The following is a 15,508-nucleotide window of genomic DNA, read 5'->3' on the forward strand; positions in this document are numbered from 1 at the left end:
GTCCCTCCCCAACTTTCAAATCTATATAATCTTATTCTTTTTGCTTGCTTGGATTGGGTTGGAAAATTCTATGGCAGAAAAGACTCCCTGTTCCCCCCTTGACCAGCCATTGAACAAATACTTGCATTCTGTTTGGTTGTTCTCCAGTGTCATTACTGGCTCTGCTAGGGAAAAAGAACCCAAGATTTGGAGAAATAATGAGTGACAAATCAGATGCACAATGATGATTCCATTGAATCAGAAGTTAAGAGTGCCACCTTTCCACTTTGGGCTCTTCATGGCTTTGAATCAGTAGGCAAAAGAGGAGGTTTCTTTGGGGTGATTGATCCCGACCAAGGGAGAACTGGACTATTCTTCCACAATTGAGGGAACTAAGAGTTCTAGAATAGAGGAAATCCCTTAGGATTTCTCCTAGTATTCATGTCCTGTGAATACTGTCATGGTCAATGGGAAACTATCATAATCTAACTTAGGCAGGGCTACCAATGACCCAGATTCTTCAGGAATGAAGGTTTGAATTACCCCACCAGAAAACAAGCCACAACTAGCTGAGGTGTTTGCCAAAGGCAAACAAAAACAGAATGGGTAGTGAACAAATGTAGTTATAAATACCAGTTGTGATCACATGGCAACTAACAGAAATGAGGACTGTAGTTGTCCTGAATATTTCCTCCTTACTTTGTTGTGAATATGTGTTATGTGTATATAATCTTTGTGTTCTTCCCTCTCTTATTTCCTTGTCATGTAGCATACGCTGTGCTGACTCTATATCAGTGTTTAAGTATTGTTAACTTTACATTAAAGACTTTAAGTTCTAGAGATACAGGGAGAAGAGTAAACTGCTGCTGGAGAAGCGGTTAGTGTCTTTTCAGTTGTGTGCAAGATATTGTATCATGTTAGGTAGAATTTTGACTTTGTTGTGTTTGGAGTTTAAATTTGATTTAAGGAGATCGATATGGGTGCCAGGTTGACCTGGAGTGGACTTGTGGTGGCTAATTTTATGTGACAATTTGATTAGACTGTGGGGTCCCCAGATATCTGGTCAAACATTATTCTGGGTGGTTTTGTAGGATTTTTTTTTTTGTATGAGGTTAATATTTGAATCACTGGACTGAGAAAAAATGATTGCCATCAATAAAGTTGGTAATCTTCATCTAACTATTTGAAGACCCAAATAGAACAAAAAGACTGATTCTCTAGTAAGGGAGTTCTTGCCAGATGGCCTCAAAATTGGGACAGTGTTTTTTTGTTTGTTTTGTTTTTTTTCCTGCCTACGAACTGGAACTGAAATATTTACTCTTTCTGGATCTCAAACCTACAACCTTTAGAGTGGAACTATCATCTCTTCTGTGTCTCCAGCTTGCCAACTCACTCTGCAGATCTTGGCATGTGCAAGCCTGTAATCATGTGAACCAATTACTTTATGCGCATATGCTATTGGTTCTGTTTCTCTGGAGAACCATGAGTATGACAGTAAGACATTGGATGGATTACTCACTCCTCTACTACGATAAAAATACCCAATTTGCCAAGTAGATACCTGCAATGGTTTATAATAATCAAGATAAATGTTTTATAAAATATTTAAAGACATAGAACAAAGAACAAAAATCAGAAGGAAGCACAATTTCCATATATTAGAATCAATAATTATTAATTTATAATAAAATGTAAGAAAATTATAGGACAGGTGCAATAGTCAGGATATAAAGATTTGGATGTGATATATTCACTCCTAGTTTCAGTTTTTATGTGTGCTGTCTTTATAATGGATGAGGGATATATTGTATTGCTTTTCAGGATATCAACAAGTATGTTAGCATGTAATTACAAATTTTTTTCCCTTTAGGAATGAAAGTGACTTAATATAACCTCTATTTGTCCCTCTATCACTCTATCAATATGTAATATATATTATGCTATTTTAGTGTTACTCATTTGAGCACAACTTACATATTCCTGCAATATATGTAAAGGTTAAATTAACAAAGATAAAATTTTATAAAGAAAACTTTTTGTTTTGGGGAAAAGGCATTCTAAAATAATTTTGGGTGGGCTTTACCTAGTGCAATAATTTAATTAAAATAAATATTTATTTCTTTTTCAGTGTTCAGACAGAATTCATGGCATGTGATTAAGTGGAAAGAGGTAGGGCTGTAGTTTAACTTTAAACTTTGCAATAAGCCACTACCTTGTATTTAAAATTATAGATCTTTATCTGTGAAACATATCTTCAAGAAACATATTATCCCCATTTTAAAGGTGAGAAAATAGAGGACCCCAGAGAATAAGTATCTTGCTCAGGTCCCACAGCTAATAAGTGGTGAAAATGGAACTTGAACTCAATTCTGTCTGGTTGGAAGTCAACACACTTTCTGATGAACCTTGGCATTATCTGTGTCACTGCTTAGAATGTTTAAAGATAATAATTTAAAACTGTTGTGCGGAGGCACAAGTCAGATTTTGTAAGGTAAGTATCTCAGGGAATGCTGTCATGAATATTTGCCCTGCCATAATGAAATACTTAGATGAGGTGAACCATAAACAAAAAAATTAATTTCTCACAGTTCTGGAGTCTGGAAGTTTAAGATCAAGGTACTGACCATGTCTGGTGAGGGCCCATTTCCCCACAGGTGTCACCCTCTAGCCATCTCCTTATATGATGGAAGGGGTGAGACAGCTCATAATGCCCCCTTCACAGGGCACTAATTCCAATCATGAGGGATTTGCCTTTGTGGTGTAATCACCTCCCAAAGGCCCTGCTTTTTAATACAATCACATTGGAGATTAGGATCTCAGCATAATAAATTATGGGGGACACAAATAGTCAAATCATAGCAATATCTAAGTTAAAGGCTTCGATCTGTTTTGGAGGTTAAATATTGGCTTTTTCCTCATCAGTAATTCATTGATGACCCATGTAAAATTCTTCGGATAGCTAACTTTAAGAATGTTTTGATTTTTAAAGTATCATCAAATATTTCTTTCCCTAAGTGAGGTAAAATGGGTAAATCAATAATGACTGAATTTTGTTCCTCTCATTGGACTCAGAGAAATAAGCCGTTCGAAGATCATGCTCCATTTCTAGGGACAGTCTTAGCAGAGCTGGATCAGCGATTGGCATTCTGATTCCTATGAACAGGAAGCCAAGGGGGAGGAGCAGAAGTGAGGTTGCAGGGTGGGCTTCCTGCTGAACAAAGGGTGACTTCTATGGGCTGAGCATGGTGGTGAATGCCTGTAATTCCAGCAGCTCGGGAGGCTGAGGCAGGAGGATTGCAGGTTCAAAACCAGCCTTGGCTATGGCAGGTGCTAAACAACCCAGTGAGACCCTGTCTCTAAATAAAATATGAAATAGGGCTGGGGATGTGGTTCAGTAGGGCTGGGGATGTGGCTCAGTGGTTGACTGCCCCTGGGTTCAATCCCTGGCACCAAATAAAAGAAGTGACTTCTTTGGTTTAATTGTGGTTTGTCCCCTAAAGAATCATTTTCTGGAAGCTTGTTTCCTAGAGCATTAGTGTTAAGGTGGTGGAACATAAGAGACTGGGCCTAATAGAAAGGGGTTGGGTGATTAGGGATTGGGCCCTTGGAAGGAATTAATGTAGTTCTTGTGAGATCCTGGTTATTTCATGTGAAAGTGAGTTGTTACAAAAGATTAAGTCTGGCTCCTGGATCCCTCTGCCTTCCTGTCTTAACATATGATGTCTTCCACATATTCTTGCCATGGTGCCTTCTTCCATGTTTTGATGCAGCCAGGGGGCCCTCACCAGAACTGAGCAGATGCAGGCACTATGATCTTGAACTTCTCCAGAACTGTGACTAAATAAACCTCTTTTTATAAAGTACCCAGCCTCAGGTATTTTGTCATAGCAATAGAAAATGGACTAAGACAATGAGGATAGAGTTGAGTTCTAATTTATCCCCAATGCCTTGCACTGGCAGATCAAATCAGGCAGTCAAAACCAGGGACTCAGAATTTTTGTTCCTCTGAATACTTTCTATACCATCCACATGGTGCTATAACCAAGTGAAGCATTTTAAACATGAGGTGTTTAAAAAAGGTTACCATGGACAAAGAAGAAAAAAGTTTGTAAGAGATGTGATGGTAATCACAGGACTGCTCTCAGGTCCTAGGGTACATAAGTTTCTACATAGATATTGTTTCTGTGGGATAATTTAGTTTTAATTACAACTTGTTTTATTACAGTATTTTTAAGACCTTGCTATAAGTTAGTTGTTTATATGTTATAAATACTTTATTATTTACTGTGATGTGAACTTTATATAGGGTGTGAATGTTTTATTGTCAATTTTTATTTTTCTTCTAAGGTTGAACTTGTCTGCTAAACTTTAAAGACATAATGTAGCTTTTAAGGGTCTCCTCACTTGAACAGGAATACAGTTCACTCTCCACATGTTTCAATCAACTTTTTTTCCTGCCATGACTAAAGAATAGATAAAGCAGTAACTATACTGCTTTATTTGGCAGGATCTGACCAGAATAATTATAGAGGAGGAAAAGTTTATTTGAGGGTTCATGGTTTCAGAGGTCTTAGTTCATAGAATGCCAGCTCCATTCCTTGGGGCATGAGGTGAGGCTAAACATCATGGTGGAGTGTGGGGCAGAGGGAAGCAACTCATGTGAGATCAGGAAGCAAAGAGAAAGACTCCAGATACAAAATATATACCCCATAGCCACGCCCAATTACCACTTCCTCCAGTCATACCCCACCTGCCTCCAGTTATCACTCAATCAATCCCATCAGGGGTTAATTCACTGATTGGGATAAGACTCTCACAACTCAATCAATTCTCCTCTGAACCTTCCTGCATTGTCTCACATGTGAGCTTATGGGGGACACCTCACATTCAAGCCGTAACATTGCATCTGCAGGTTTCACTTCCAAAGATTCAACTAACCATAGATGGAAAACACTCAAAAAGAAAATTTTGTCTTTACTGAACATGTACAGATGTTTTCCCTTGTCATTTTCTAAGCAGTGTCATGTAACAACAACTTCCATAGTGTTACATTGTATTAGGTATTATAAATCATCTAGCAATGATGTAAAGTCTATGGGAAGATTCTCATAGGGATTTGTCTTTTAGGGATTTTCTCTGCTCTCAGAACAGCTGAGAAAAGCAGGTCATAAGCAAGACATTACAGTGTGACTGGGTATGAATAACACATCAGTGCAGAGGCAGTATCTCTTCCCTTTTGTATCTCTTATAACATTTCATTCTAGAGCAAGCACCATTCACAATTGCAGCTGGATCATTCTTTGTGGTGGGGCTATCTTGGACATGGTGGAATGTTTAACAGCATCCTTGGACTCTGCTCACTAGAGGCTGATAGCCTCATCTCCCTTATTCCCACAGTTGTGACAATAAAAATAGTCTACAGTCATTGCCAAATGTCTCCAGTTTGATGGGGAGGGCAGAATCAACCTTGGTTAAACTGTTTTAGACGAATGGATTCATCAGTAAATAAAATCGCTCTAACATAGTCAAAATTTATTAGGATGACTAAACAATTCTTATGTTGTACTTTTTCTTGAGGACATTTACACATTTTGGTTCTATGTGTGCTTTTCAAGTTCACCCTTCCCTCTTCTCTCTCCTGGCTTAAAAGGTAAATGTGGGTGACATTGTGAAGACTTTGAATGGGGAATTCCTTCCTGCAGACATGATCCTGATTTCTTCCAGGTTAGTTCTGTTAAAGGCTTTTTAGGAACTGTTTTCTGAATTAGAAATTTTAAGAAAACAAGAACAGAGGATACTCTCCCCTACTTTATTCTTTTCAACTCATGATAAACCAGTGGCTTCAAACATTTTTCTAGAAAGGAACAATTGGTAAATATGTTCAACTTGTGGACCATGCAGTCTTTTGAAACTCCACCTTTGTAAGTAACATCAGCAGCAACCATAGGCAATGTAAACCACCAGGTACAACTGTCTTCCAATCAAACAGTATTTATGAAAATAGGCAGGGGCTATATGTAGCCTATGGGCCATATTTTGTTCACCCCTGACAATTTTTTACCTTTAATTTCCTTGGATATATTTCTTCTATTCTGTTGCTTAGATTGATTCCCTTCTATAATTTCTATGGACATTTGATTAAACTAAAAATGTCATGTTGACTTATTTCAGTATCAAGGCAATTGTGAGGTATTCTCTTTCTAAGAGCATGCAGCCTCAACATAGAAATTAAGTGATTTACTCAGGATCACTGTGTGGGTTTGTGTTAGACCCAAGTTTTAAAATATAGTGTCTCCTCCTTTTGTGTAACTGTATTGCTTTATTTGGCAGCTGTTTGGGAGGGAACTTTAGAAAGACATTCCCCAGAGGAGGTACTTCCTTCCCATTAGGTCCTATTTGACCAGCTCCATATTTGCTCCTATGGCAGTTCCTCTGGGGGATCCTATTCCCCATGTTCATAGTAAGAATATGTGGTAGATTGGGTGATGGTGGGTAACCACAGTAACAAACACAGTTGCATTTAACATGTTTGGCAGGCTGGATCCCCAGAAGAAGTCACAATCATCTCAAAAAGATCCAAAAAATGTTTACAATCTTCTGGACATACATTATCTTGGAGCACGGATTTCTTGAGAAGAGAGAGAGATTAATTCTGGAGCCATTCTCTAAACTTCTAAAAAAACTAATTCCTATACAAGCTCCCCTTTCTGCCAGTTGCACTTTGTTCTTTTGCAAACAATACATTAACACAATTGATAAAGGAACTTAACTGTTACTGATGTCTGTTTCCCACTTGGATTTGTCTCAGAGAATGGGGTTGATTCAGGAGGCAGTGATGTAACACAAGAGGGTTTGTTTTTATTATATCTATGTCATTTTTTTTTTTTTTGGTATGACTTCCTTTGCCTCATCTTTACTCTGGATAAAGTACTGATTAATACTGAATCAATCTTATTTGGGGAGCAGAGAAAGGCAGGACAAAAATCATTATTCTTAGACTCCCCCCCAAAATAGGGCAACAATAAAATATAAACTATAATAAAGTTATGTGAATGTGGTCTTTCACAATATCTTGGTGTACTATATTCATCTCTCTTGTGGTGATGTGGTCAGATACAGTGCCTCTGTGATGAGATGAAGTTAGGTGAATGATGTAGGCCTTGTGATAGTGTTAGACTACTGTGTAAGGATTACTTGACCATAGGCACAGCACTTCTGTGACATTTGATCTAATAAGCCAAATGGCTACTTAGTCACTAATGGTCGAGTAGTTTATGCAGTGTGAATGTACGGATAAAGGGCTGATTCACATTCCAGACAAGACCCAGCAAGATGGAGGGAATGGAGCGATGACTTCATCATGCTTCTCGGAACAGTGAACAGTTGAAAGCTTTTGAATTGTTTATTTCTGAAAGTTTCCATGTAATATTCTGGGATGACAGGAAACTGAAACCACAGAAAGCAAACCACAGATAAGGGAGAAGCTACCATAATGGTCTTGGCTAGTTAAATCAGGACAGTTTATTTTACACCTGATATTTGAATGAGATACAATCAAAGGTGATACGTTCAGATCCTAAGACTCAATAAACTTCAGTGGAAATTTATTTGTTGTAGCTTTTCCTTCAAAATGCAAATGTCTGTTAATTCAATGCCTTGGTTTTCTGGCTGTGGAGGTTAATAGTAACAAAGAAGCCTCAAGTGTAATTTCAGTCTCAGCACTTCAAATCTGCTCTGTACATGTCCTGGAAAATGTAACTTCATTCTAAAGGCCATCAAGCTTGATTGAGTCTTTGGGAATCATGATGGACTCATTTTAGAAAATGACTGAATTTTAGATTTGACCTCAGATGTTCTGAACTATATAACATCTGTTCATCCTCAGCAATTTCTCTTTTTGAGGTTAAAGAGCAGCCACACAGGACCGTACGGGTGGGATCTTTGGTACTGAGCCATTCTATAGGATGAATTTTAGGCTGGTAGGGTCAATCTGCAAATATTTTCTGGAAATAGCTGCTTGTAGTTTTTTCAATGAGTGACACTTCATACTTTCCATTATTAGGAAAACAATTTAGTGAAGAGACATTTATTCAATAACATTTGTTTTACTTTCCTTAGCGAACCTCAGGCGATGTGTTATGTTGCAACAGCTAATCTGGATGGAGAAACAAATCTAAAGATACGGCAGGTAAAGACACTTTTTCTTAACTAATTTTACTTCTGAGCTCACAATGTCAAGTTTTGTCAGGTATATTTTGTCTTTTCCATAAAGAAAATACTCTCACCACTATGGAGTGGATATAATTGACGGCTCCACGCTGTTCCCAGCTGTCTGGTCCACATCAGGTTATTCAAAGGGTATTTGTTTATTATCAGCATTATTATTAGCTACAGTAGTGCTAGTAGGATTAGTAGAAGTAGTAATATTGTTATCAGGGATCTACGTGGATGTGTGTTATTGTTAGAAAAAAAGTATGTGCTATAAAATTCACATCACAAAATTATACTCTTTTATGCATATTGTTTTGAGTTATTTCTATTAATACTTTGGTGATAAAACTACTGCTGTGGCTAACTAGGGTAACTAGATTAAAGGAGGGTATAGAGAAGAGCTAGGTGTTCTTATATGCCACTATTTTAAAAACTATCTTCAGAGAAGCATGATTATGAATGTAAGGAAATGGTTTTGTTACTCTAAATTAAACTTTAAGATAACTCATTCTCTGTTCTATTAGTTTGCTTAATAAGGAAGCTGTCAGTCTTACATTTGTCTTTTCACATGTTCGTATGCTAATCTTTTTGGGAAATTTTTATTAAAAGTGGAAAAAGTAGAAACTAAAGTATCACATCATTTTTGTAAAAATACTGAAAACAATACAGAAATGTATGTAGTCTATTCAACCCTCTCCACTATTTAAATTCCACTTTTATCCCCATGGGTAATCCTTAATAATAATTTGGTGGTACTTTCCAGTTTTTTAAAATTTCAGTTATACACTTTTATTTCTGGGAAGGTGGAGTAGACACACCTTTACTTATTTTTTTTTTCTGTTAAGTGCAAATAACAATATTGGGGATTATATTGAAAACAAACACTAGGAAACGACATGGTGGTGAATTCCCTGGGTTTTCCTTTTATTTTATATATCTCAGGCTTGGAACTGAGGAAGCCAGAAACTTGAAAAGAACAATGGACACAGACAATAAAATAAAATAAATAAATAATAAATAAATAAATCTTCAGCAAAAACTCACTATTTCTAGTCAAAATACCAGGAAAGGGGCAGCCTAGCAAGACAGAAAACTTTTAGGCAATTACTCTACATTAGCCAAGTACCATAATAAAAACATGGTTTCACTCTACTTTCACCCTTTCCAGCAAAGCTTAAGTAGGGAATCTTGATTTCTGGACTGTAGTGAAGCAGCTCAATTCCCCCATGAGGGTGATGTCCAAGAAGCCAAGTAGGAAGCCATGACTTTCATTCCCACAAGGTGGTAATGAGGTCCTTCCTGAATTTTAGTGGCTGTGGAGACAGACCATGTGGACAGGAATAACAAGGCACTCCAACCCCTTCAAGTCAGGAAGGCGACAGAGAAGGCATAGATGAGCCAGAACTCCCACCCTTGCCTGGCTGTAATGAAAAGACCCTCTTCATCTATCAACAGAAGCCAGTGGGCACCTTGTCTTTCTCCTCTACTTTGCAGAAATGAGGCTGTACCTATTTCATGTGCTGGAGTGATGTCAGGTAAAGATAATTAAAATAGGTTTAAGTAAGTTCCAGAGTTCCCGTATATAATATCCTAAATTTCCAGGTTGTTATTGTAAAATGTCACCATTGTACCTCAGACCAGGAACTTCTGAAACTGAATGGGAAAAAAGACAATCAATGGATACCAACATCAGGACAATGAATGTATTAGAATTGTCTGATAGAGGTTTTAAATCATCCATCATAAAAAGTTTCAATGAGTGATTACAAACATGATTGAAATAAATAAAAGCATAAAAACTCTCCAGCTAAGAAATAAAGTCTCAGCAAAGAAATAGAAGATACAAAGAACTAAATGAAAATTTTAGAAATTAAAAATACCATAACTAAAATTAAAAACAAACAAACCATAAGAGATGGACTTAACAGCAGAATGGAAGGAATAGAAGAATCAGTAAATTGAAAGATAAAACAATAGAAATTACTCAATTTGAACAGCAGAGAAAAAATAGACTGAATAACTTTCATATCACCAGAGTCTTTGAGGGAGGAGAAAACAAGAATGGGCAGAATAATTTGGCCAAAAATCTCCCAAATTTGCCCAAAGACACAAACTACAAGTTAAATAAGCTGACTGAACCAAATAAGGCTCAAATGAATCTGTATCAAAACACATTATAGTCAAACTTCTGAAAACAAAGAAGTGAAGGGAAAATGACACCTTAAGTGAAAGGCAATTTGAATAACAGCAGGTTTCTTCCTAGAAAATCATGGAAATCAGAAGGCAGTGGCACACAGATTTCAAGGATTAAAGAGAAATGTCATACCAGAATTATAGTCAGCAAAAGTATCTTTAAAGAATGGAGGAGAGAGTGGAGGGAAGCTAAAACATTTTCAAATGAAGGCAAACTGGAGAATACGTTATTAGAAGATCTCCTTTAAAATAATGACTAAAGGAAGCTCTCAAAAACAATTTAAAGGAAGGAAAACAATTTAAAAAGTAACATAAGGATGGAAGAAGGAAGAAAGAATATGGCAAATAAAAAAATAAAGCTAAATAGAATAGACTTTATTTTGTTTGACTTTTCTAAATTGATAAATGAATGAAAAATTATAAAACTGATGTTCTAAATATATTTAGAGAAAATATTTAAAATATGTACCATACTGGGTAAAGTAAAAGGATGTAAAAGGAAGCAAAACTTCTGTATTTTATTCATACTTGTAAAATTATGATTCAAATAGACTTTGAGAAGTTATGTGTAAATTATGTAATTCTTAAAGCAACCACTAAAACAGCTGTATGAAAAAGTACACTAAAAATGCTATTGAAAAATCAAAATGGAATTCTAAAAACATTCAAGTAACACATAGGAAGTAAGGAAAAAGAAAATAGTAAAACAAAAAAAAATGGAGGAAACAATCAATACTTATATGTAAACCATAAATCATCTAATTTACCAATTAAAGACAGAAGCTGGCACAGTGGACTAAAAATCACAACCCAACTGTATGTCATTTATGAGAAATCACTTTAAATATAGTGAAATGGGTTGTTTAAGAGTAAAATAATGGAAAAAGATATATAATGCAAAATTTGATAGAAGTCAGGAATGACTATATTAATATCAGATGAGACAGGTTTCTGATCAAAGAAAATTACCAGAGAAGTTCATTATATAATGATAAATGTATCACCCCATCAATAATACATAATGATTCTAATCTGTATGCATCAAAAATATAAAGTTGCAAAATATGTGAGGCTAAAAACTAATAAAAAATTAAAAGATAAATATATGTCTACAATTGTAGTTGTAGACTTCAACAACTCTTTCTCATCAACTGACAGAAAACTAGAGAATCCTCAAGAAAATACAAGAACTCAACACCACAAAGTAAAACGATCTATTGATAATTATGAAACAGTCACCAACAGAGTGTTCTAGAAAAATACCCAACAACAGAAGTTATACATTATTTTCAGGTGGCCAAGAAACACTGAGATAGACAATATTTGAATCATAAATTTATAAGAGTAAAAGAATTAAAATCATAAAGACTATGTTCTCCAATCAGAATGAGTAAAATTAGAAATCAGTAACAGAACAATAACAGGAAAATCTACAAATGCTTGAAATAGAAAGACCCCTGATAAATATCTAAATCAATAAATGTAATTCATTGCATAAGTAGAATCAAGGACAAAATCACTTGATCATTTCATTAGATGTATAAAAAAGCTTTGATAACGTTCAACACCCATTTATGTTAAAAAAAAAAACTCACTAAAGAAACTAGGGATAGAAGGAATGTATCTCAACATCATAAAGGCTATACATGACAAACCCAAAGCCAATAGCATACTGAAATCATTTCCTTTACAATCAGGAACAAGAAAAGGATGTCCACTCTCAGTATTTCTATTCCATGTAATTCTTGAAATTCTAGCCGGAGAAATCAGGGAAGAGAAGGAAATTAAAGAGACACAAATAGAAAAGAAGAAGTCAAACTATCTTTGTTGGCTAATGACATGATTCTATACCTCAAGGACCCAACAAACACCACCAGAAGACTTATAGATCTAATAAACAAGTCAGCAAAGTAGCACAATACAAGATCAACATACAAAATTTAATTGCTTTCTTATACTCCAATAATGAATCTCATTCACAACAACCTAAAAAAAAAAGGAAAAGAAAAGCTTAGGAATAAGTCTATCTGAGGTGAAAGACCTCTACAATGAAAACTATAGAACACGGAAAAAAAGATCTTAGAAGATGGAAAGACCTATCATGTTCATGGATAGGTATTAACAAAAGCAATTGACAGATTTAATGCAATCTCCATCAAAATATCAATGACATTCTTCACAGAACTAGAAAAAAATTCTAAAACTTGTATGGAAAAATAAAAGAGCCAGAATAGTCAAAACAATCCTGAGTAATAAAAGTGAGACTGGAGTCATCAGAATATCTGATCTCAAATTACACTACAGAGTTCTAGTAACCAAAATAGCATGGTCTTGGTATCAAAACAGACAGGAAGACCAATGGAATAGAGTAGAAGACACAGAGACAAATCACTTAGAAACTGTCATCGGATACTTGACAAAGGTGCTGAAAGCATATGTTAGTCTTTTTAACAGATGGTGCCAGGAAAACTGGATGGATATCCACAAGTAGAAGAATGAAACTAGATTCCCACCTCTCACCCTGTATAAAAATCAGTTCAAAGTGGATCCAAGACCTAGGAATTAGACCAGAGACAGTGAAATTGCTAGAAGAAAACAGGGTCAACACTCCCTATACTGGCACAGGAACAGACTTCTTATTGATTTTAGTTTTTATTTGTTCTTTTCAGATATACATGACAGTAGAGTGTATTTTGACATATTACATATACATGGAGTGTGTGTAAGGAACTGACAAAACAAAAGAATCAATAAGTGGGATGGCATTAAGTTAAAAAGCTTCTGAAGAAAACAGGAGTGTGAATAGAGAGCCTATAGAACGGGACAAAATCTTTGCCAGCTACTCCTTTGTCAGGGGACTAATAACTAGGATGTATGTAGAAATTGGTAGATATAGATCTATCTATCTGTTTCTCTATTTATATCTCAAAGTTGGGCATGATGGCACATCCTATAATCCCAGTCACTCAGGAGGCTACAGCAGGAAAAATCACAAGTTCAAGACCAGCTTCATTAATTTAGCAAGGCCCTAAGCAAATTAATTAGTGAGAACCTATCTAAAAAAAAAAAAAGAAAGAAAGAAAGAAAGAAATTATAAATGACCAACATTCATGTGCAAAATAAATAAATAAATAAATGAAAGAAGTTCAGCTTCCTTAGCAATCTGGGAGATGCAGATCAAAAACTACTGAGGGACTGGGGAGGTAGCTCAGCTGGTAGAGTGCTTGCCTCTCAAGCACAAGGCCCTGAGTTCGATCCCCAGTACCGCAAACAAAACAAAAACAAAAACAAACAAACAAAAAAAACTACTGAGTTTCCATCTTACCCCAGTTAGAATTGCAATCATCAAGAATATGAATGTGATAATTACTTGTGAAGATATAGGGAAAAATGACACTTAGCACATTGTTGGTGGATTTGTAAATTAGTACAACTACTTTGGAAAGGAGATTCCTCAAAAAGAATCACCATATGACCTAGCTATCTCACTCTTTGGTATTTATCCAAAAGAATTAAAATCAGCATACAATAGTGATACAATCACTTCAGTGTTTATAGCAGCACAATCCACAATAGCCAAGTTATGAAACCAGCCCAGATACCCATCAATAGGATGACTGGGTAAAGAAATTGTGGTATATGTACACAACGGAGTTTTACTCATCTATAAAGAAGAATGCAATTGTGGCATCTTCTGGTAAATGGATGGAACTGGAGAATATTCCACTAAGTGAAATAAGTCAGTCCCAGATAGTCAAGGGTTGGATGTTTTCTCTCAGATGTGGAAGTTAGAGAGGAAAAAGGAATAAAAGGAGTTTTCATGAAACTAGAAGGAAGATCAGTAGAATAGAAGTGGAGACCAATGGGGAGGGAAAAAGGAAGAACTGGGGAATGAAGCTGACCAAATTATGCTATGTGATGTATGAATATATCACAATGCATTCCAATTTTACATAAAACTATAATGTACCAACTTAAAACATAAATAGAAGAAAGACAAAGTAGAAGGGGATCGGGGAATGAAGAGGGGGAGAGAAAGAGGATTTACTGGGCATTGAAATGGAGTAAACTATGTTAAATGCATTTATGAATATGTCAGAATGAACTCCACTATTTTGCATAACTTATAATGCCATAATAAAAAAAACTTTAAAAATGGTTAAAAAAGTCTAAGCATGTATAAGTTAAAGAAATTAAGAGAATGATATGTGTTTAAGAAAAATGAAATATATATGTGTTAAGGGATAAGAATATTTGTGTTTGGTGTTGGAAAAACTGGTATTCATATATAGAAGAATGACCCTATCTCTTAACCTACACAAAAGTGAAATCAAAGTGAATCAAAAACTTAGAAATTAGAACAGAAAGTTTGCAACTGCTAGAAGAAAATACAGGGCCAACACTCCATCACATAGGTGCAGGCACTGATTTCCTAAACAAGATGACCTAAAACTCAAGAAATAGATAAGTGGGATTGCATCAAATTAAAAAGCTTCTGCACAGCAAAGGAAATTATTAAGAGCATGAAAGGAGAGCCTACAGAATGGAAGAAAATCTCTGCCAGCTTCTCCTCTGACAGGGTATTAATATCCAGACTACATAAAAAACTCAAAAAACTTAACACTCCCAAAACAAAACAAAACAAAATCCAATTAATACATAGGCAAAAGACTAAAAAGACATTCCTCAACAGAAAAAAACTCAAATGTCCAACAAATATACAAAAAAAAATTTGAACACCTCTAGCAAAGGGAAATGCAAATCAAAACTATACTAATATTTCATCTCACTTTAGTCAGAATGGCAATTATCAAGAATAAGAATACAAATAAAAATAAATGCTGGAGAGGGAGAGTGGGGAAAGATACATTCATACATGGTTGGTGGGACTGCAAATTTGTACAACCACTCTGGAAAGTTGTATGGAGATTCCTTAAAAGATTAAGAATGGAACTACCATACTACCCAGCTATCCCACTCCTTGGTATTTATCCAAAAGAACTGAAATCAGCATACTGTAGTAATAAATCACTTCAATGTTTATTGTAGCACAATCTACAATAGCCAAATTATGAAACTAGCCCAGATGCCTGTTAATAGATGAATGGATAAAGAAAATGTGTGG

At 35.6% G+C, this 15,508-nt stretch overlaps 1 protein-coding gene across 1 annotated transcript in view; it reads left to right on the forward strand.

The window, feature by feature from the left end:
• Positions 1-15,508, forward strand: part of LOC124985625 (phospholipid-transporting ATPase IB-like) — a 207,097-nt gene that overhangs the window by 22,534 nt on the left and 169,055 nt on the right. Inside the window, exons 6-8 of the mRNA XM_047554330.1 lie at positions 2,108-2,148; positions 5,630-5,703; positions 8,098-8,167. Coding sequence (XP_047410286.1) covers positions 2,108-2,148; positions 5,630-5,703; positions 8,098-8,167 — 185 coding nt within the window. The remainder of the gene's footprint in view (positions 1-2,107; positions 2,149-5,629; positions 5,704-8,097; positions 8,168-15,508) is intronic.

This window comes from Sciurus carolinensis, chromosome 5 (assembly GCF_902686445.1).
Source record: "Sciurus carolinensis chromosome 5, mSciCar1.2, whole genome shotgun sequence".
NCBI lineage: Eukaryota > Metazoa > Chordata > Mammalia > Rodentia > Sciuridae > Sciurus > Sciurus carolinensis.